This window comes from Elaeis guineensis, chromosome 10 (genome assembly GCF_000442705.2).
Source record: "Elaeis guineensis isolate ETL-2024a chromosome 10, EG11, whole genome shotgun sequence".
NCBI lineage: Eukaryota > Viridiplantae > Streptophyta > Magnoliopsida > Arecales > Arecaceae > Elaeis > Elaeis guineensis.
In genome coordinates, this window is record NC_026002.2 from 6,218,892 (window position 1) to 6,242,318 (window position 23,427).

General features: G+C 36.6%; 1 protein-coding gene across 1 annotated transcript; it reads right to left on the reverse strand.

Annotated features, from left to right (window-relative positions):
* Positions 1 to 691: 691 nt before the first annotated feature.
* On the reverse strand, positions 692 to 21,920 carry LOC105053465 (probable prolyl 4-hydroxylase 7). Its single transcript, XM_010934624.3, has 7 exons — positions 21,640 to 21,920; positions 21,487 to 21,544; positions 21,278 to 21,382; positions 4,928 to 4,985; positions 4,626 to 4,801; positions 4,495 to 4,555; positions 692 to 1,131 (listed from the first exon to the last, which is right to left on the reverse strand). Exons 1-7 carry the CDS (start codon positions 21,795 to 21,797, stop codon positions 824 to 826), a joined length of 924 nt encoding a protein of 307 aa, XP_010932926.1. The 5' UTR covers positions 21,798 to 21,920; the 3' UTR covers positions 692 to 823.
* Between the last annotated feature and the right edge of the window lie 1,507 nt (positions 21,921 to 23,427).

Genomic DNA, 23,427 nt, shown 5'->3' on the forward strand with positions numbered 1-23,427 from the left:
ATTTAAAAAATTATAATATAAAAAAATATTTTTATCCAACTACTTTTTAACACGTATTTAATGTTTACAAATTAATTTTTTTTATTTAAAAATTTTGAATGATAAAAATATTTTTATTTTTAAAAAAAATTATAATATTTTATGTATATTATGACATCCTACGTTATATTATGATATCCTGTGAATAAAATTTATGATTTTTTGAATGCAAGATGTCGTAATATGAACATAAAATATCATAATATTTTTAAAAAATAAAAATATTTTTATTATATAAAATTTTTAAATAAAAAATTAATCTATAAATATTAAATACGTATTGAAATATGATAACTACGTAAATCAATCGAACAAGATGGTATATTCTATATTAAATTTTTTCTACCGTCCATGATGCACACAAAATTTTGCTACCAGAAAAAATAATAACAATATGGGGAAGCTTTTATGAACCCCCGTGTCGCAATCAATCACAGAGACCATGAAGACCATACTCCAATAAAAAAGCACGAGTGCTAACAAGGTGCCACTCACTTGTAAGAAGTTATAGCTGGCCACGTGCAACTGGCATGGTATCTAAGCCCCTAAATCACGAGAAACTACTACAAGGAAATTTTTGTATGACCAGCAGGAACCACAGCATGACTCATAACAGACATCTTATTGATATTTTGACGCATATTATGCAAACTTTCAAAAAGAAAATTTGGAATTTGTACTAGAAATCAACATCGAACTTTCAGTATGTCCGACAGTTTATGTACATCAAAGGATCTAACAGTAAATCCCTGGAAAAAAACTGTTTTACCGCATGGAACTAGACCTACATGGCACATACATTGCAACTCTTCCTACAAAATCCAGCTGACTCCTTGGATCCTACCATATAAAGAGGATTCTTTACGCACTCCCCTTGAGCAGCCCATTGCGGGCAAAGAGCATTCTCATCCTCGCATGCCTCAATTGACCTTTGTTTTTCTGGTTTCTCAAAGGATCTCACATGAATCCATTTTGTTGCAGACCACTTTTCACCTTCTATGACAGGGCAACTTCCATGCAAACTGTCTGGATCTGTTTTTGCATCAGGATGGAGGCTGAAGAAAAGCAAAGCATCACCTTTCTCAGGTTTCACTGCATTAGAAAACCGCTTTCAGGGAGGAGAAAATGCCTTTAAGTTGCTATTGTAAGATGCATCAAATGGTTTAAATGATCACACAAATTGAACAATCTTTCCAATATGAACAGTAAAAATTTGGATCAAGTTCTCCAGTTAGATGTTTAACTAAAAAAAAAAAAAAATTCCTGCAGTCAATATAGGGCAGCAAAGTTTATGTTTAATATAATGGCTGCTAGAGAGATGCCTACGGCAGTGAAGGATTACGACAGATCTGGAAGGCAATGCATGGAACTTTATTGGAATGAAATGAACAAAGGATCCCTTGATAATCAGGTAATAAGATCTACTCTTAAGAATTTTCAGGATTAGCAGCCTTCAAAGATATATGAGAACACAGACTGACCGATCAGAAAAGACTTCAACCATTGGACTAATACTTTTATCTCAAGGTATGAATGGAAAAACATAATTTCAAACCAGGTCCAGAAGAACTCAAGCATGCAGCTCTGGATAAGCATTTGAAGATTTAGGAATGAACTGATAAAGATATTTGGGTGGTTCAATTTGAATCAACTGGTGTAAAGAGACTTCCGAATTTACACAGCTAGTTTTGACAAGGAGAATTGCCTGTAAGAGATATACTACCTGCTGAAAAGGATTAAAATGAAGAGCTGATTACCATTCCATTTGAAGTAATCCAGAAATACTTCCTATAGTGGATCCCACTCCACTAAATCTGCATATATTTCGCTCATCCAAAATAACAGGCAACATACAAGCAAAAGAGATTGGTTTTTTGATAACAATTGCATGCTTCTGGTTGAACCTTTAGCAAGACAATCCATGTGGAAATTAACTCAGTCTACTTGGCTGCTATTTGCCCCAGATGTAATCTATGCACTGGAAACACAAGCACTTATTTTTTTTAAATTCTAATGGTCAAAAAGGATAGGGCATGAGATTAGTTCTATTGCTGGGATGGGTCATATATGAGCCACATCACAAGATTCTCCGGCTGTTGAAATAAACAAGATTGAAATTGCAATGAAAGCAATCATGCCATACATTCTATGGTTGAGGAAAGACAAACCAAATTTTATTCATAATGAAAAGAAGAAATATAAAAGTCTAACATAGTTCTATCATAACACAGGAAAAGTAGTACCACCTGCCTTAATGGCAGAGGGAACAACGAAGACTAAAAGCATATTTAAACCAGATGGAGGTTACTGAAACAAGGCCTGCTTTAATAGTGTTGGAGCAAGAAGTGAGGCAAAGGAGATTGCTGATTTTGAAATGTTAGTTGGCGATTGCTTGTCTGGGCATGTCCCAAGAAATCCAAGTGGGGCTACTGGCCATCAAGGTGGCTTGTGCATTCAGCAGGAAGTGAAACAATTTTTAGTGTAGCCAAACAACATCAGTGATGCAAATCATACCTTTGGTAAAGCAACTAGCCTTTGGATTTCTAAAGTATATATTCATAACGAAACTAATTTGCTTCTAAGCCAATATAGGAGGCTGACTTACCGGCCAATTGGTTTGCAATCTCAGGTAAACGCATAGAAAATCTAAACGACAGAACTCTTCAATGGTGAGTTCACAAGTCTGGTATATGTAGAATATGGATCAAGGATAGATTATAGGGAAAATTCTAGTCACACCCCTCAACTTTGGACATGTCCTAGAGACACTCCATCAACTTTAGAAAGCTTCAAGCTGACCCTTCAAGTTTTCAAACCATTCCAAACTAGTCCTCTGGCTCCCTAACCAGCTGACAGCATCAGCCTGCAATTTCAAATGACAAAAAGGCTCTCTCCATCTTCTGCCGGCTCCCCAATCATTTCTCTGCAGCTATAGTGGCAAGATCCTACCCCGTTTACCCCAGTGGCAAGCTCCGCTATGTCAGTGGCCACACCTGTGCCCTCATTGTCAACCACTCCCTCCCCATTTCCAGTCTATCCCAGATAATCGAACAACCTCTCGGCATAAACATGAAATTTGACCGAATTAATCAATAGTCTCAAAAATCAAACACTATGTGGACAGAAATCAATGGAAAACAGATGAAGCTCAAAACCCAATAAGAAATTCATAAGAATTAGGTGAAAAGAAGAAGGGAAAGAGAAAACTCCGACCTTTCCAATGCAAGCAATGGCATCTCTCCTGACTGAAATGTCCAAGTCACCAGTCAGCAACCTCTTGGCATAATTCTCTCCCAGAATAATTCCTAATTCCTTCTCAACCAGCAAAGTGATGCATTCCTCAGATTGTAGGGGAAAACTCTTTAAGAAGTTCCCCTAAAAATCACTCCTTTGTTCTGGAATCCAGCCAGGTGCATGGCCCTTGGCTTCTCCATTGAATCCCTCCTCTTTCCCATCATCAAATTTCAGAATGCTGGTATTATCCTCAGCACACAAGAGGTTAGATGAAGCATGGTTCTTGGTGACACCCATTGGAGTTAAATTTAAACATTTTCTTCTCTCTTTCTCATCAAATGGTTCACTTGCGAGAGCAGGAGGTCTAGAAGATGAAGCCTTTCCTACTATTAGCCTTTGAAAAGAGATAGAGCCAAGAAGAAAAGAGAAGAGGACATGGTTGTATATGGGGGAAAGAAGGCTTTTATGAAGCATGGGTGGCGATGTGGGAAATGGCAAGCAAAAATGGGGCGAGTGGAAGGACTGAGGAAAAGAGGAAGAAAAATGATATAAAAAAAAATTGGAAAATTTAGTAGTTGCCTCATCATTTCCAATCTCAGATTATGCCAAGAGGTTGCTAAATGGTGACTTGGAAAAAAAAAAGGGATAATTGGTCCATCATTTCCAATCTCAGATACCATAAAGAATGAAGATGAGACAGAGGAGGTAACAGAAAACAAAAAAGAATGGAGTTGAACTGTATATTTTGGTCTTTAGAAGCAGGGGATTGTAATTATCCATCATTTTAAATTTTAATACAAGAATCAAAAAAAAAAAAAAAACAACTGATATGAAGGGAATTTTGGTCATAATATAATTTTATGCTACTATGTGATTGTAATGTGACACCACTGCTAATGGAGATGAACGATAGGATTAGTATCGAACAATTTAGAAACTTGAAGGGTCAGCTTGAGGGGGTGTCACTATAATTTTCCCTTTGATTATATGTACAGGGCGGAAGGTAGTGTTAATGCCTTCAGGCTCACAAAAAAAAAGGAAAAAAGTAAAAAAGAAAAAAAAAGATTATAAATAGTCGGTACCACATTTCTGAAAGATTTATTTGCCAAACCCCCTCCCCCGGAAAAAAAAAAAAAAAAAAAGATGATTTCAGGACACACACATTAACATGAAGATTGTTCAGGCAGTCAATTTTATCAAAATCAATGGATTGAATGATACCTGCATAACCATTCTTTGCACAATCAGACCAGCTGTCATCCTTCTGTTGAGTAAATCTTCCCTGCAAATATTGCAGAATGTTAGTATTAAGAAAGTTCTTAGACAAGATGGAGTAGGTTAGGTTTTCTTACCTCTGAATTTGGAAAAATTGTCTCTCCACCCTTCTGAACATCAGATAGGTACATGAGTACTGTGGCAATTCGATGACCTCCCAGTTCTTGATTAACTTTGTCATGAAAATAATCAAAATGTGGCTCATATTTTTCACCATGCTCATAGTGTAGTATTTGCATGGACTCACCATTTTCTGATCAATAATAAGCATCAAATGGGAAGACTATACAGTTGAAAAATTCCATAAGAGGATACAACACAGTTACTGGACAGAAGAAAAGGAGGAAGAGGAGAAGAAGAAGAGGTGATACTGAATAACCTTCTGGAAGAAAGGTCCAAATAGCAATCCTCTGCTCAATTGTTCTCACGATTTCATCCTTCAAGGCAACAAAAAAAAATTTCAGCATTCACACCCACAACAATTAACTGTTACTTTTATTAGCATAGCAAACAAAACGACAAATTCTTAATGGGGGCATTTTGGCTAACAAACTGATATTAAATCTTCAACCTGAGAGCTAAGTACACTTTGGCTGCATAATCTAGGCCAAGAACTATGTCAGAGTCTGGAAAATTACTTCACAAGATGCACTAAGAAATTACTGGGCATTTGAGAGCCACGTCAACTTCAGATTGATAGAAGAAACAAAGAGGTCATGAATAACAAAAGAAAGCAGAGGAATAGTGTAATGAGGTTCCTCCATTAGTCATGCAGCCAAAAGGTGAAATTTAATCACAAATATGTAAAACATCACTCTTTTAAATTTAACTTGCATGCGTGCACAATGGCCAAAAGAAAAAGAAAGAAAGACAAAAAGAGTTCAGAGATATGTAAGAATGAAAAATATAAATCTGATGAAAAATATCCTCCACATGATCAGAGACTCAACAAATTTGCAGAATTCAGAGATACGTTCATGGAATAAGATATATATGTTTGGCTCCAATTAAAGCATCGCCTTTGCATAATATCCATTATTTGAAATCCAAATTGTGAACCTATAATTAACTTCCAGATATAGTGTAAAGACAGCTGATCAATTTTGATCACACAGAACAGATGTAAATCTGGCACAAATCACCAATACTAGCAAGTCATGAGATCACTGCAGAACATCAACATACAAGGTGAATGGGTAAGCATGGATATTGGAGGAATTGGAAAATTTTGGAAGCGAAAAATAAAATTCTCTTTCAAAAAAGTCTAGAGGCAAAAATAAAATAATAGGTCATTGCCATCCATTCACATCTATATCCAATACCACCACCTATGCTACCACCAGCATAGGAGTGTAAGTGGATTGGAGAAAATCCAAATCCAAACCGAACTAGAGGATTGGATAGAATTTTTGGACTTTGGTTTTGGATTTGGAGTCAATTTTTAAAAATTTTGGACTTTGGACTTAGATTTAATATTATAAAATCTAAATCCAATCCAAAGGCCAAACTATGGGTCCAAACCAAATCCAATCCATTCTTCTAGTTTAGACTTTTGGATTATATATATATATATATATATATAATAAATTAATATTATAAAATAGTACTAATATAATAATATATAACTTAATATATGTATATGTGTATATATAACAATTTAATATTGTAATATAATACTTATATAATAATATATATAATACAATTTAATATACACAATATACTTTAATATAATAATATATATAATTTAATGTTATTAATATGATATGAAAATAGAAAAAATATCATTTCAAATATACAATAGAATAAATATACTATAAACTAAATGTAATATAAAATATAACAAGAATGTTTATAAAAATTTTAATAAATAATTATACATTTAATATTAACAATAAAGTAATAATTAAGAATAACAAGAAAATAATAATTAAATAGAAATTTAATAATAAAAATAATAAAAATTATTGAATCGAATTCTTCTTTAGTGTCAAGCTAGTAGCCACAAATAGTTATTGATTAATAGGAAAGGGTAGAAGAAAGGAACATACATAATGCATAACAAACATATATCGTTATGATGCAACTAGGTTATTCTATATAGTAAATAAGCATACTACTAATGATATTCTTGATATGGAAAAGGTAGTGTAACATGAAATTGCTAGTGGTAGTACTAGTATACAATGTTATCATGATTGGGATCCTATCTAGGATCAATGAAGAGTCCTCAGGAATCAAGATCGAATCATAGAATCAAATTGTAGAATCGTAAGATTCTACGAACTTCAAAAAATAGCAGTTTTAATAGAAAAATATATAAAAAAAAATTTTCCATTATCATCAATAAAGTTCAAAACTCTAGATTCGTACCATATAGGTATTTCAGTTTGTCAAAAAAAAACACATAAAAAGTAAAGATCTATATGTGATAAATGCGCTACATAGATAGGCGAATTACGAAAGATAAATATGTATAACTAAGTAAAAGTCCAAAAATTCAGTCAGATCCAATCCGAACTTTTCGGACTGGATTGGATTGGACTAGTAGAGTATTTGGTTCGACTTTGGAGCCAAGTTTTTAAGTCCAAAATATTTCGGATTAAAGTTGGATTTAATTATAATCCAATCTAATGCGGTCCATTTACACCCCTACACCAGCACTCCACTGCCACCACCACTCCATTGTTGCTGCTACAACCATTCACCACCACTGCTGCTGCCCTTATGCCACCACCAAGGTTGTTCCACCCAACAAAAAAAAAAAAAAGAAAAATCAATTACCAATGCAATCAAGACACCTCCTTGACAGCCCTCACAACCACTTTGCTAAAGTTACCAACATGACATCCGCTCCCAACCACAGCCCTATCACCCCCATTGCACCGTGGCTACCACCATTGCTGCACCAAATTGTGACTCACCACCACCACCCACCACCAGAATCACCACCCCCATGCCACCATAGCCACCACCATGGTTGTTGTTGCATTGCCACCAATAATCCACCCCCTCACCTCACCCCCTACCATTGCAATCGGCGACCCTCCTTGAGCACCCTCACAGCCACTCCGCTCTGCCAACATCATATCCCCTATCAGTGACGACCATCCCTCCAGCACGACTGCACCATGACTACCACCACTTCTCCATCTTATTGTGACAACATCACCACCCACCATGACACCACTCACCAGGAGTTGCCACCAGTAAATGTAATTATCATGTACAATGCCACACAATCCATCCTCCTCCACCATAGCCAAAAGCATTTTATTGTCGTATGATTTGAAAAAGAAAAAAAATGAGTATCAAACATCCTTCTGTTTTCAGAACATTGAAAGCAAGTGGAGAAAATAGATTTTTTTTTTTAAAAAAAAAGACAACAAAACCACAATCAACCTTAACAAATGAATAGAAAAAAAAAATGTAATGGCATGTTTCCTAAGCATGGACATGGATACAGGATACGGATATGACTTGAAAGGTAGATCAATGGACATGGATACAGGACATGGATATGACTTGAAAGGTAGACCAATACAGCACATCTTGAAAAGGTAGGACTAGGATATCTCAACATTGTACATGTTTCATACATATATATATGTGTGTGTGTACACACACACACAAACACACAAATATATAGGCATGTCAAAAAGCATCAATTAAGCATAGCAGGCTCTCAAAATAAAGCAGTCCATACTTTATGTCATGACATCAACTTTTAACAGCTCAAGATAGAGTCATTAGTCATCGATCAAATTCATAGACCACAAGCTCAGCTTAAATTTTAATATTAACATCATAGAATCCAAATAGACCATTCACTATTAAAAGGTTAGTATTAAAAAAAGAAAGAACATCCCTCCCTTGGAGGTACCAGGGAAACATCCATTTGTCCCTATGAAGCATTCAACATGTTCTTTTTTTCTATAAAAAAAATGGAAATAGGATACGTAACATAAGTATCAAGTACCTATGCAAGAAGTACCTAATAAGTATCAACATCTGATGCACAATCAATAATATGGCACTTGAAATATTGGTGCTTCCTAGCATGTCTAGCACTGCTTCTATTTTTCAAAAGTGCTTCTTGAGGTTTGTGCTGCTCTTTGAACTCTTGTCGAACAACTTCCAGGTGTGAGTATGGGTGACAATGAGGGAGATAAAGTGGATGCCGCTGCCGACAAAGAGGGTCGTAAGCCTTCAGAGGACCAGTCAGAAGACCAAATCCTGGGCAAGGGTAGCACGAGGGCATCAATGGAAGCCCTCGTCGGTACCCCCTAGGCTTTCGGAGGAAATCGAGAACCTCCGGTGCCACTTCATGTAGGTTCTCGAGTGACTAGAGGATGAACTATAGGAGTCAAGGAAGGAGTGGGAATCATCGGTGGTGATCACTCGACGCCTCATGCGGAGGGTGTCGAATGAATGAATATTGCTTGCGAAATCAAGCAAAAAGAGCCAAGAGAGAATTGAAACTTTTCCATTGGCGGATGATCATCACATCATCGAATTCAAGTCGAAGACCGATTAGGAGACACTTCTTGCTGATGGCCCCTGGATCGTTGCCAGACAATTACTAGCCATGGAACTAGGTGCCAGACTTCTTTTCAGGTGTGAACATGGTTAAGATGGTCACAATTTGGATCCATTTGCTTGGGCCACCCATTGAATTCTAAAAGAAGAACATGATTCTCAGTATTGCTTCGATGGCTGGCAAACCAATGCAGATGGGCAACTTTACCAATAACCTGTAAAAATTTTGTTTTGCAAGAATCTAGGTTTGAATCAATTCAATGGAACCATTGAAACCTAGGATTTCAATTGAGGGACCACTAGGGTTTTTTGGCAACCCTTTGTTTATGAAAATATATTGGGGGTATGCTTTCATTGTGGACAGATTGGGCATCATGATGAAAAGTGCAACAATCCCCCATCAGAACCACCCTCTTCAGATGAATCTTGCCCTCTGCAACTTGAGAACTTTGTGCCTAAGGAGCTAGCAAGTTCATGTTGATCCATGGTGAAGTCAGCCTCATTGACCAATGAGGATGATGGGACCAGAAGACCAGGATCACTTGCGAAATCAGCAACCCATTGAGGTGTTGATGACCAATACTCATGCCATAGTTTATTTCTTCTAAGCTGCCGCAATCTAAGGCATCCAAGAATAGAAACAAGTAAGACAATGAACGAGTCAATGCCTAAGTCATCTAAGCTTGGCTTGTCTCCCTCGGTCAAGTTCACCACATAACCAATCGAGTTCTCCCGGGTCACTGGCCGACTGAAAAGGCAAAAATCCTTGAAGATAGCCAAGCACAAGTCCCCTGATTGGAACCATTCATCATCTGACACATGGATTTCCAAAGTAGGAGCAGAGGATCAACTTCCTCAAGTTTGGGCACTAATTTTGGCATACTGAAGGAACTAGGCCATGATCCAGAGCCCAACTAAATGCGTTTTATTTGAAACATACCTATTAGGCAGAAGTCTTAATTATGCTAGATGTTGTTTTTCTAATGATTGGGGTTTCTATGCTATTGAGTCCCAAGAATTGTCAAAGGGTACCATTGCTACCTGAAGAATGAATTGTGCAAATATTGATGTATTTAATAATTGCAATCAGCAAGTGGTGATTGTTATTTCACAATACAATGTCGAGCCTTAGATTTTATCTGCTGTCTATGTTAGAACAGACTATGGAGGGTCCTCTGAGATGAGATCACCAAGGTGATACAGCAGCAAGGACTCGCTTGTATTGCAGCTGAAGAATTCAATTGCATTGAGGGTCAAGAAGACAAGAGAGGCAGTATAGCATACACACATAAGATGGAGATCCAAGAGTTTCAGAATTTTATTAGCACCAATGGTCTGCTTGACCTTGGGTTTACTGCTCCCAAATTCACATGGTGCAACAATTGGTAGGGACATGCTAGACTTCGGGAAAAGATTGATAAGGCCTTGGCTACTACAAATTAGATTCAGCATTTTCCTAATTATCAAGTTCGTCACCTTTCTCGTATTGCTCCTGACCACTGTCGTATTCTTGTTTCTAATGATGTTGCTATTCAGGGCCATTCCCCATTCTGATTTGAGAAAATTTGGAATATATATCAACAATCATGGAATATTGTGATGACTGCCTTGAGAGTACCGTCAGGGGACATGCCATGTATCAAGTTACTCGAAAGCTTGAAATAACCAAGTGAAGGCTGAGGAAATGGAACTGCAAGTATGTGTATATTAAGGAGACTAGAATAAGTTAAAAGTCTATTTGGAAGCTTGAGTTGCTAAAAGATCAGCAGAGAAGTCTTTCACAAGAAGATATGTCTCAGCTTCAAATGAATCTCACGACCCATCATTCCTTACTGCATCAACAAGAGGCATCATGAAGGCAAAAATTCAGAGTAATGAGGGTCAAAGAAGGGCACAAAAATACGAGATTCTTCCATCAATCTACAATTATAAGAAGGCAGAGGGACATCATCCATCTTTTGAAGGATAGCAATGGTGAGGTGATTGATGATATTGATTCTATCCGAAGAGAGATCTATTCATTTTTCAGGTCTAGATGGTCAACTATTGATGGCAGCTCAGCACAATACTCCTTTCTACTTCCTGACTACATTATCTCCAAAGAGGACATCTCTCTCATAAGCCAGGTGCAGGAAAAAGAGGTCAAGGCTCTTATTGCTTCCATGGTGGAGGAGAAAGCCCCAAGGCCATATGGTTTTCCGCCTTTATACTTTTGAAGATATTAGATGATTATTCAACGGAATGTTGGTCGCTGCTATTCAGCAATTTTTCACTACTACGGATATGCCTAAAGAGCAGAAAGAGACATTCATCATGCTAATACCTAAAAAGCAAGAAGCTCTTGAGCCAAGTCATTTAAGGCCTATTAGCCTCTGCACCACCCTTTACAATATTATAGCTAAAATAGTGGTAAACCAATTGAAGCCACTGCATCCTAGGTTGATTAGTCCGAAGCAAGGCGCTTTTGTTGAAGGGCACAACATTTCTGATAGTGTTCTCGTGCACAAGAATTCATGTATGATCTCCTCAAGGCACCTTGTAGACGAAGTCTTATGGCAATTAAGCTCAACATGGAGAGGGCTTATGATCACATGAGTTGGAAGTTCCTCACTTGCGCCATGGTATAATTGGGCTTTCATGACACCAGATTAAATGGGTACTTGGTTGTGTGCAAAGACCGACTTTTACTATTTTTATCAACGGCATACCTATGGAGTTTTTCTAATCCTTAGTCGGCCTTCGACAAGGTTATCCTCTCTCCTCTTATCTTTTTGTTATTTGTGGTAATGTTTGTTCTAGAGCCCTCAGATCTTTGAACAATTCATTGGTAGCTTATCGACCTACTCCAATGGGTCCAATGATAATCTCTCACCTAGTTTTTGTCGATGATTATCTCCTGGTTTGAGCATCCATCTCAAATATGGTGATACTCAAGAGTATTGTGGAGAATTATTGTGCAGCATCAAGATAGAGGATGAATCTACTCAAACCCGCAGTCCAATTTAGTCTAAAAATCAATCATCAACTGGAAAATGCAATAAATGAGGTGTTAGGAGTTTCAGAACAAGATGGGTCATGGAAGTACCTTGGCATTCCCATCACTGGGAGAAAGTTGAGAAGAGTCAATTGCTCACAGTTGGAGAACAATGTAAGAAGGCGACTTAAGGGGTGGAAGTCCAGGTCCCTTTCCATGATGGGCCGGATCATATTGATTAGATCGATGCTATCCTTTATGCTGATCTATATCATGTCTAATAATACGATTTTGTCCAAGTCTTCTCTTGTGCAACCAGAACAAATATTCAAAAACTTTCCCTAGGATACCATAGGAGAAGCCCATAGAATTCATCTTGTAGCTCGCAACAAAGTATGCACGTCTATATAGGATGGTGGTTTGGGGACCACTCTTTGCTCATCATGCAGGATATTTTGATAGCAAGCCATGTGGTGAAGTTTGTGCTTGAACCGGATAATATGTGAAGCAATTAGATGAGGGCTAAATATGGGCCATGAACCATGCTTGCCAAGCCTATCCCACCATGTAGTAGTTCTTTCATCTGGAAAGAGATATGCTCTCATGCCCCGATGATATTATCCGACGTTCGGTGGGTGATGAGGGATGGTAGTTCGATTAATGTTATTCATGATGCTTGGATTTCCTTAACCCCTCTTACTATTTGGCCAACCATGATTAATCAAGAATCTATGATGAATTTGAAGGTCAAAGATCTTCTTGGTGCTTATAGATGATGTTTACATTAAACTATTTGGGGATGGTTTGACAGATGGAATTCTATCCATTGCAATGCCTAATGGTGATATATCAGATAGATTGGTACGGGGGACATCTTGTACATCTAAGTCGGGACTAACAAGCTTTATAAATTATCTAAGAAGGTTCTGATAATAGGAAGGACAACGCTTGGGTATGGAAGCTGGAAGTGCACCCTCAAGTGTTTTCATTATTATGGAAGCTTGTACGGGATCGCATTCTGTGCCATGGAGTATTGACGGGAAGAATGAATATTGCCTCTAATTGTGATCTTTGCCTAGATGTGGAGAAATTAAAGGACTCATGCTCTCTTTCAATGCCCAAAGGCATTGCAGGTATGCATTATCCAATACTCCAGCTGCAGTATTTTCAGCACCATCCCCGCGTGAGGCTTTCCTATAGTATCTGAAATCATACGGACATCAACCAGAAAGCAAGAAAAAGTGCCTCTATTCTACGTATATTATCATGTTTCGTATATAAGAAATATGTGAATTTTTGAAAATATATCGTCTTTAACTAGATTTATCTTGGAGAAGGCAATCATGCAAGCTACCGAAATTATTCAAAGTGAAGAGCCAGTGACAGCTAGGGACACCTGTGACGACTCCACAATTTCATCCCTCGCCAAGACGGTATTTATAATCTAGGAGCCCCCACCCCCAAGCTTCATGAAGGTTAACTTTGATAACAGTGTCAATGATAGAGCTAGAAGAGGAGGAGCATGTTTTGTAATTAGGGGCCCAGATTCCCAGTTTATTGCGGTAGGAGACAACTTTTTGACCTATCTGTTCTAGGAGCAAAGCTGAGGGCTGCATGGGAGGGATCCAATATGCTATTCTTTCCTTGAATGCTAATCACACTCTCCTTGAAGGCGACTCAGCTACAGTAGTCAAATGATTTCAAAACATTCTAGAGCTACTACTGAGCATCCCCTACTATTGGATAATTGGAGATTAGTTAAGGATTGCATATCATTTGCCATGACTCATGTCTACAGGGGGGCGAAAAGTGTAGCAGATTCAGTGGCTTCTTTTGTTGATGAGCACTCTTATTGAACCTTATGGACGTCTTGGTCTGGAATTCCTATTCAGTTTAGAGATGTCTTGTTTTCTTATTTTGTTGGATGTATTCATACCATGCGAGTCTGAGCCATCTAGTCAATCACCAAAAAAAAAGGTGCTTCTTGCTAAACACTTTGGGATAACTATTTTAACAGGAAGAACTTAAACATCTGTCCAATGTTTTGGTAAAACAGCATGGAAGCACCATTTGAATTTATTTGGCTTTAATCGGGAGAATTCAACAATAGCATAAATCCTGCTCTACTAAGATTTCAATTTAAATTAATCCTTAAAGATTACATATATTTTGGGTTTGAGTTAGGTTTTGTGATGGTTGAGTAAATTCAAGATTACCTAATCCTTCCACACCTTCTATTCTTCGCTTAAGCGAGGTAAAATTATTTCATGGAAATAAATTAGGTGCTCCCCACAAGCACGAGAAAGCTAGTTTAGTGGCTTCTCTATAATTATCCTTTTGATTTTTTCTTATGTCATAAGTACTTGTATTAAGAATTACCTAAGACATGTTATAAGACTTGAAAAATTCATCCAAACTATGAATGCTCTCCCTAGAATAACATTTCTGATTTTTTTTATATAGAGAGCAAAATATTACATTACTAGGTGGGAGTCAGTAAATTTTACTCTAATATCTAATACAGAGCCCCTTTTAATGATCATAAATGATCCAAGTTCATAGGGTGCATCTATATTAATGCAAGTAATTTTCTCATTAGAGTGTGCTCTGACAGCTAACCGTCAGCAGTTTCATTAGCTTTTTTTCAAACATGCTGTACCAGCCTCTCCAAAATGTAACAGCATAGACTTCATATGAGAGAGAACATCTATCACTCACAAAGTCACCTCACAAGTTCCATTAACCCAACCAATAACCAAACAGCAATCAGCTTAAATCTCAACTCCAATATTAGGAAGCCTGGAGTGGCGACATTTTTGGGGAGACGGAACCAACAGATCATTGCATAATGACTCTTGTACTCCAAGGAGTGCCTAGCTTATACCAATCAAGACTTCTGCCATTTAGCATGAAAATTTTTAATGTGACACTTTGGTATATGCAATGACACCATGTCTAAGATAATGAACTATTTCAAGTCCCTAGCATTGTCATAATGAAGTGTTTTAAGCCTTACAAGTAAAGTGACATAAATTTTCTCTTTTATCACTATCGTAGAATATGGCATGACGATAAGCTTCTTACTGATAAATAAAATATCACCAACTGGTCCATGTAGAATATTTATCTTGACCCCCAATTGGGTCTTTTGGAGATTAAAGTGCAGTATTTGGGGATTAGGCTAATTCATGCCCCTAACGAGAGTCTAGAGAAAAAGCACTACTTCTCATTTTGGTAAAAGAATTGATCAAATTTCCAAGCCACAAATATATCCAAACAAACCCTAAAATTGATGTTCTCGATGCCATCCAAAAAGGATTAAGACAATGAATTATGAAAGTTTTCCTTCCGCCAAGTCAACAAGAATCTAGGGGCTTGCCCAACCTTAATCTTTGGAAACATTTCAAACCTTCGATAGTGAACCTTGCACACTTGGTCACCAATTTGAGCTCTGAAACATCCTAATGATGAAGGACAACAGCAGCTTGTCAATAGTTTTCTCTGACAATTCTCTGCATCACATGCTTTGACCCCTACGTATTGATCTGAAGTTTCCTTTGTGGGCAACTGGGCATTATCCCACATCATATGCCATGGCTGGGTTCCCAAATATTTGCATTTTTCTTGTAGGATAATTTTATATCATGGTATTTTCTAAACCATTCAACTTCTGCAAATCAAACTTCTTGAATGATATATACACTTTGTTTCCCCTCACAAACAATATGATCATATTGTTATACATGTCTCTATGGATGAATCCCATCGTCCTACGGAGGACTGTCAATATACATGAATATAAATAGATAAAAAGGAAGAAGAGCATAAGAGGGAAGAAAAATAAGTGCATGTTTGGTTGGGGGAGTTGGGCTCTGGAATGAAAATGGGAATGAGTGACTCCCATTCCAGTTGTATGGCTGGGGAGAGTCCCATTCCCATTTCGATTCCAGAAGAGCATGGGAATGGCCCAATCCCCCAAAATCCAATCTGGACTCTCCCCTAATATTTGAATTCCATCTCAATTCCGATTCCAATCACGAACCAAATGCATCAAGGAATATGACCATTCCGATTCTCATACCGATCCATTTTGATTCCAATTCCAGTTATAAACCAAATGCACCCTAACTGTCAGTTTCTACCTAAAACGTCGCTAAATAGTTCTATTAACTCTAGCATCAAAAACCAAAAAAAGGCTTACATAAACAAGCAGAACTACATATGAAAGATAAATTTAAATAAAATCATTTAGACTAAACATCAACTGAATTGGATGTGGCCTTTTAAAAGCCAAAAGCCAACCATTAAGCCCAAACTTTGTCCCTAAGCCCTTTGACGGACCTTCAGTAAATTTTACTAAGAAAAAGACTTAAAAGCCAATGACATGCTCAAATCCCATGTTGGTGGTAGCACCATAATCTTAGACAGCTTTGACAGATACCCAGAAAAACAGCCCATATTTCCTCTATCTAAGCTTTGATTGAGGCAAATATAAGCCGTTGGAAAGCATATTCAATGGGGAACCTAATGGTCCTAGTTTAACAGTCAAATTTTTCATGCTTAAATTTAGTGATTCTTTCATCTACAAGAATTTCGGGATAAACTACTTCATGGTAACTGTTTGTGGCTATTTCTATCTAAAAAAGACCTTGCATCCCATGATTTGAATCATATCTCCTACTATACAAGCAAAAAGCTTATCTTCAAGTTTCTAGTAGGAAACAAAATTCTAGACTCAAACACTAAATGTTAAACCTATGACCAAAACAAGAAAATCATATCACTCATTGTTCTAAATATCAGCCATTAGGGCTACCATGGTGCTTTCAGGATTGAACGACCAGATGATGGCCCTTGGCAGCCTCGCGTAGTGGTCAGGAGAATGGCAGGCAATAAATCAGGTTGTAACCCAATAAGGCGGTCAAGATGCATCACACTGGTGGATGCATCATGGATGGTGATTTGCACAATCCTTTGAATCATAAGATCTAGATCTAGGTCATTTTTCTACAACCTAAAGTTATTAGTACAGCCATCTTTCAAGATTAAATTACTAATTAATTTATTTGGCTTTTACAATGGCATATTCTTCATTGATAGCCACCCAAAACCTAAAATTAACAATCTCCTGTAAATTTTCAACTTTTAAGAGTAAAGAGAAAATAACTTCGGTTGTTTGGAGATACAACCCAGAGTTATCTCTTCTACTATTTTTTTTTTAAATTCAGTTCTTCCTACAATCTCTCACCTCTAATGAGAATTAAGTTCGATAAGCCTATGTCCATAAACATTTTTTGGGGTTCAAATAACTTGCACTAAGATATTGCACTGATCTATATAGTGATGTAAAACTATATTGATTAATTAAACACACTGTTCATTTCTTGGACACTATATTTTTCAGCTTATGGTTGCTGGAAAGTGAATCTTTATGCCCTTATATGATGGTGCCTTACTTACGACCCGCTCAAATCACAAGCTTTTACCATATTTTAATGTTTAAAGGAAATTGGATAATCTTATGATTTGCAATCCAATCTGACCCCGTATACAACCTACAATATAATCTTGATCTTAACAACATTGCTAAAAGGTACTTGGTTGCTACTTGCATAAAAGTGCTAGAGAAGATGAGAGACAAAATGAGTTCCTTCGTTAGTGCCATTAAGGGAAAGGAGGAGAAAGAAGAGAAACTTTACCAATTAAGGCAAAAGGTCAATATATTGGCTAGCAAAGATGATTCAGATGATGAGATAGGGGAGAACTTTCACATAAAGACTCTCATTTACTTTCAACAAGTCTTCCAAAAGGACCAACTAACTACTTTTGTCATCCAAAACCCAAAGAAAGTTGTGGGATGAGGACGTGGAAACAAAAAACCATAGATGACCACAATTGGGAGACGTAGAAGGCAGAAACAATTCATACATTGTGAAGTGATTTTATGAAGTGGGCATCCCTTTCAAAATTATGGGCCTTGAAAGATTTGGTCTAATGATATGGTTGGCTTGAACCAAAGTTGAGAAATCCTGCTTCCTATGATTCAATGAGAGATGTCTAAAAAAACAAGTTTAGGAGACAAAGGAACTATTTTAAATTCATAGAAATGTATGGGCATCAAATAATATTATCCCATCCACATATACCCAAAAAGGAGTATGCGAAATCACAAGTTAAAGCAAGTATCACTAGAATATTCTTATGTTCCACATCCACCAAATATGTTTTGACCCAAAACCTTGCTAAATCTCATCAACTAGGTTGATCCAATCCCAACTAATATGCTTAAAGCTTTGATGATCAGACCAAAACACTCATGTTCTTTCACCAATCCAAATTCAAAAAGGAGTTCGTGATTGCAATCACTAGAGAAGTAAAATAGATAATGTTGTTATTAATGTGCTAAGATCCTTGCTCAAATAACATGACCTACATTAAAAAGGGCACTAGCAATTTGCCTGGATATTAGTTCAATCATAAAATTTATTTTGTGCATCACATGATCCTTCAGATCATAAGATTCAAACCATATAATATTGCATATTAACACAAGGAGAGCATGCACATTTTAAGATCCTCTATTTTCTGAGATATAATGAAAATATATCATTAAAAGCTTCCAAAACATAAAATTTGGCAAATTCATTAAAGTCTCTACAACATAAAACTGGCAAACTTCTTAGTCATTTCAACTTCAAGAATAAAGAAAAAGAAATTTAGCTATTTGGGGCAAAAAACTGGAGCGAAACTTTCAACCATTTTTATAAATTTGTATTACTTTTCTTCAACAATCTTCGAAGCCGAAAAAAATTGAGTCAAAATATTTGGGGGCCCAAAACATGACTTGTTGGTTATATTCAAACAGATTAATGCTTGGGCCATTTGGGAAGGTGAGCAAACTCATTACCAAGATGTTAAGTAGCATTTAAATATTGGATAAGAAAATTTTTCTTTGTTCAAGAGGCAAAAGGAAAGAAGCCAATCTTGTATATCAAAAAGAACATTGTTCTGTATCTTTAATTTGTTTTCTGGGCCTATGTGCACATTTTTTCATCAAAGTAATATATCCTAAAGATTTATAGGGTGGTATATAGCTAATACTGAATCATTAGAACCATTTTTGCTGGGCATGATAAAGTGAGCTTATCAGAACATGAATTTACCATGTCCCTGTATGATGTTTTCTTATTAACCCCTCTATCAAATATAATTTGATCGTGCTTTATTTTCAGACTGTTTTACCCACTTTCAATATTCAGAAGGCATCTGATAGAACCTTAAGTCTCCAATTCTTCTCATGACTGCATCTGATCTGACCCCCTTTAGGATTTATGATATTATCCCAATATTGACAACATTATTGGGAGATCTCAAATACTAGATCTTATGCACCAAATATAGATTTAATATCTCTCTTTGGACATATTTCTTCCTCTCCTATGTTTCATTTCACCTTTGTAGAAAGCCTCCTACAAAGTTTCCAAAATTTCTAGGCCTAAATGTATTGTAAGTTCCAAGAGGTTAGAATAGGGAAGGAAAGGCTAAGAGAAACATTCTCTCAAATCCTACAACATCTTGATCTCCCATCTCATGTTTTCTCCCGAGAAGAAAGAATGAGAAAGTACTTACTCCTTTCACAAGTTCCAAGAGCAAATCTGGTAAAGAGATGTTCCACCCCTACATTCAATCCCAACACCCTTGCATACAGATACGGGGAGCAATAAAGAAAAGGGTCATTCAACATCTCGAAGAGAGAGAGGACTGGGCAGCATCCATTTGTTTGGGTTCATCAGATCTGTACCAAACATAGGAAACATGGAAAGAAGTGATTCCCTTCTCGTGCTCAGTTTCTCCACCAGAGAGAGAGAAAGTGAAATTAATTTTTACCAAATTCTACTTAACATATTAGAAATGTTGCACTTTTTCTCGGTTCACAGGAAAGGCAAGAAAAGTGGAGATGGAGACTAACTTTTGTCCCCTCATGTAAAGACTCAAATGAAGGGAAAATGCTTCCCATTTAACTATTTTTTTTCCTTCATGAAACCCTTAAGAGAGTATTAGAACTATCAATGGGGCATGTGGAATGTCACTAGCCATCACCCTAACCCACTTCTAGAATTCAAAAAATCGCCATGACCATAAGGAAAGTGGGTCCTGGTCCAGTTTGTGTTCAAGTACAAACTAAGCTCAAGCATAGATTGGGATTGCCCAATTTTGGCCCAAGTCCAAGTAAAGATCAAGTGGAGGCCTAAGGCAAGGGGAAGCTAGGAGTCTAAAATCTGACCTAGTCAAATTGTATCAGGTCCATGTCTAGGTGGTTTGGTTCAAAGCTCCATCCACTTAAGGGGAAAAAAACAAGGGGTAAACACCAAAATTCCCTAATCCCACTTACTTAGAAAATAGTGATAATATGTGGAAATAGGATATGCAACCATGCTTCTATCACCAGAGTTTAATGTTGTTTAAAACACTAAGGCCGCATTTGCTTCGAGCATAAGAATAAGTGGAATAGGAACCACGGTGCCTTTTGGAGTAGTTTTGCCACTATTTTTCCCTCACTACATTTTCTAGAATAACTTTTGATGGAGAGTGTTTTTACTTAAAGAAAAAGGAAACCAGTAAAAATGATGGTTTTATGCTGGGAACAGCTTATAATAGCTTTCTCATGGAATACTTATGCATACAAGCCAGTTTGACCAGTATAAACACTCTTTGCTTATGCTTGTTCCTTATAAGCTGTTTGGCTGGCTTATGGGTATTCCAGGCCTGCCTTGTGGCTACTTTATTTCCGAACCAAACAATGCCATATAGGAAACCCTGTCTTTCGAAATAGTAGTTATGGAAACAAAACACAATTCTCGGAGTCTACTCTCACCAAAAGTAAATTTTGTAATAAAGAATGTTGCATTTATATTATGCCTCAGCTAGTATGGCATCATGAACCAAAAATGTCTTACTGTGCAAAATAATTAAGTCGACTAAACAGAGAAATTAACAGCAATTTAGGTCTGGTAACTTCCAATGCAACAAGAACCGTTCTTTTGCGATTTGCAGTACATAAGGATCCCCCCAATAAGCATTTATTCACATCACAGATCTGAAAGAAATCACTTCAAACGACGAGAAGGAAATAATCCTATGATTGAAATGGATCAATCTAAACAAATTAAGACTAAGGAGTCCACGCCAAAGCAGGGAGCAGGAAAGGCTAACTCTTACCTGGCGCTTCTCAAGGAACATGCCCGAGCTCGTCCGGACCTCGCTCATCACACTCTTTCCCGAATCATTGTCCGCCACCATCGACTTCTCCAGCTTATCCCTCGCCTGGTCTCATGATACAAATATCAAAGATAACAACAGCTTTCGCAGTTAACCATACAACCCCCCCAAAAAAAAAAAGCATAAAGAAGAAGAAAGGCATCTCCCACCAGTGAGATAAGATGATCACATTCCTCATCGGACAGAAAACCCTTGTACAAGAAAGCCCTGCAAGAAAGACGGAGAAGTGGAAGGAGATCAAGGAGCGATCAGAGCGAGAGGAAAAGAGAAGAGAACAGAGAAAAAGAGAGCGGATCTGGTACCTGGGATGCCAGGAGAGTTGGGTGACTCTCGTGGGATCGAAGAAGGCAGGATCCCCTTTGCCCAGCGAGGGCAGAACTGCTGCATCGGAGAAGCTTGGAATCGCCACTACGAAGAGTAGGGGGACAAAGAGAAGTGGGAGAGTGTGGGAAAAGCCCATCCCCGGAGCGGAGAAGGGAGAGCGGAAGAGATGGGAAGGAGAATGCCTCTGGATTGGGCGTTTCGTCCATCTTCCTCCACGCTTCAGACGAAGTAAGCATGCGACCAGACCTTTTTTTTTTTTTTTTTTTTTTTTTTGGATAAGAGACCAGACTTTTCGAGGGTCGCTTTTCTAGAAGATCCAGCGATTATATTAACCGGCCATCTCGACCGCACTTGTTAGGCAACGGTGCTGACCGAGATAACCAACAGCTAGTTCTAAAACGGCAGAACTAGTTCTTCTTGATGATAATTACTAAAAGTGCGTTTGATTATATTTTTTAATTTTTAATTTTTAAAAAAAATATATTTTTTAAAATTTTTATTATTAAATAAAAATAAAAAATAAAAAATATATTTGATAACTACGTTACTATAAAGCAAACAGCAATATTTGGAGATGATAGATGAAAAATTCGATGAGAAAAAAATTCAAAAAAAAAGAAGAAGAGAGTAGAGAGATGAAGAGCTCGATGAGGAAAAGAGATTCGGGCTCTTTATTTTTTGAATTGATATTTTAGACGTGAAGAAGCAACAAAAAAATATATTTTTGAAAGTAAAAAAATTTTGTTTTATATATAAAATAATTATTTTGATTATTTTAATTTTTTATTTTTTATAATATTATCAAATATTATTTTTTTAATTTATATTTTTTAAAAATTAAAAATTAAAAAATATATTTTTTAATGACTAATCAAATGCATCCTAAATGTAAACCTTTACTTTCAATTTATTAAAGTAGTTAAAAAAATTAATTTATAAATTACCATAGCACGTACCAAGACGTGCACGCTTCTCTCTAATTTTTATTTTTTTTGATAAATCATGTTTAGTTTACCAATCCAGTATAAATCTATATATAAAAATTTAAAAATAAAATATATAAAAAAAAAAATCTATCACAGCGATCTATAATATAATTTATATATGATTAGCCACATACGTCACCATCCAATCCACAACATTCTTATCATTTTATACATATTATCACCTCATACAAAATTAATATTTCATGATTTCATTGCATCTTTAGTATTTTTATATGTTCCAGTGGATCTGGTGCCATCCAACATAAGTATTGGATTGCTAGCATTCATGATCTTCCTTATCATCGAAAGATTCTTGAGCTTGCCATTTTTTTTCTTTCTTTCTTTTTTTTTTTCTTTTTTAAAAACTTGGAGGTGTGAGATTACTATTTGGTAGGCTACCGATAAAAATAAAACAAAATAGAGTATGGACAACAAGAAGAAATAAATATAATAAAAAAATAAAAATAATTATAATATTTTTATTTTGATAGAATCTGTATAGTTTTATAATATTTTTATTTTGGTAGAATCAGTATAGTCCTTTTTGTATTTGCAAAAAAAAAGAATTTTATTTTTTCCAAATTAAATATGAAAGAATATAAGAAAAAGATAGAAAAAATGAGATGAAAATATATGGCATATATGAAATAAAATATGAAAAAATTCTTAAGAGAAAAGAGAGAGAAAGAAAACTCTTTCCTCTCCGCCCACTACCACCGTCCACTGGTACCGGCAATCCCTACCATTGTCCATTACAATCAATGGTTCCTATCTCCATCC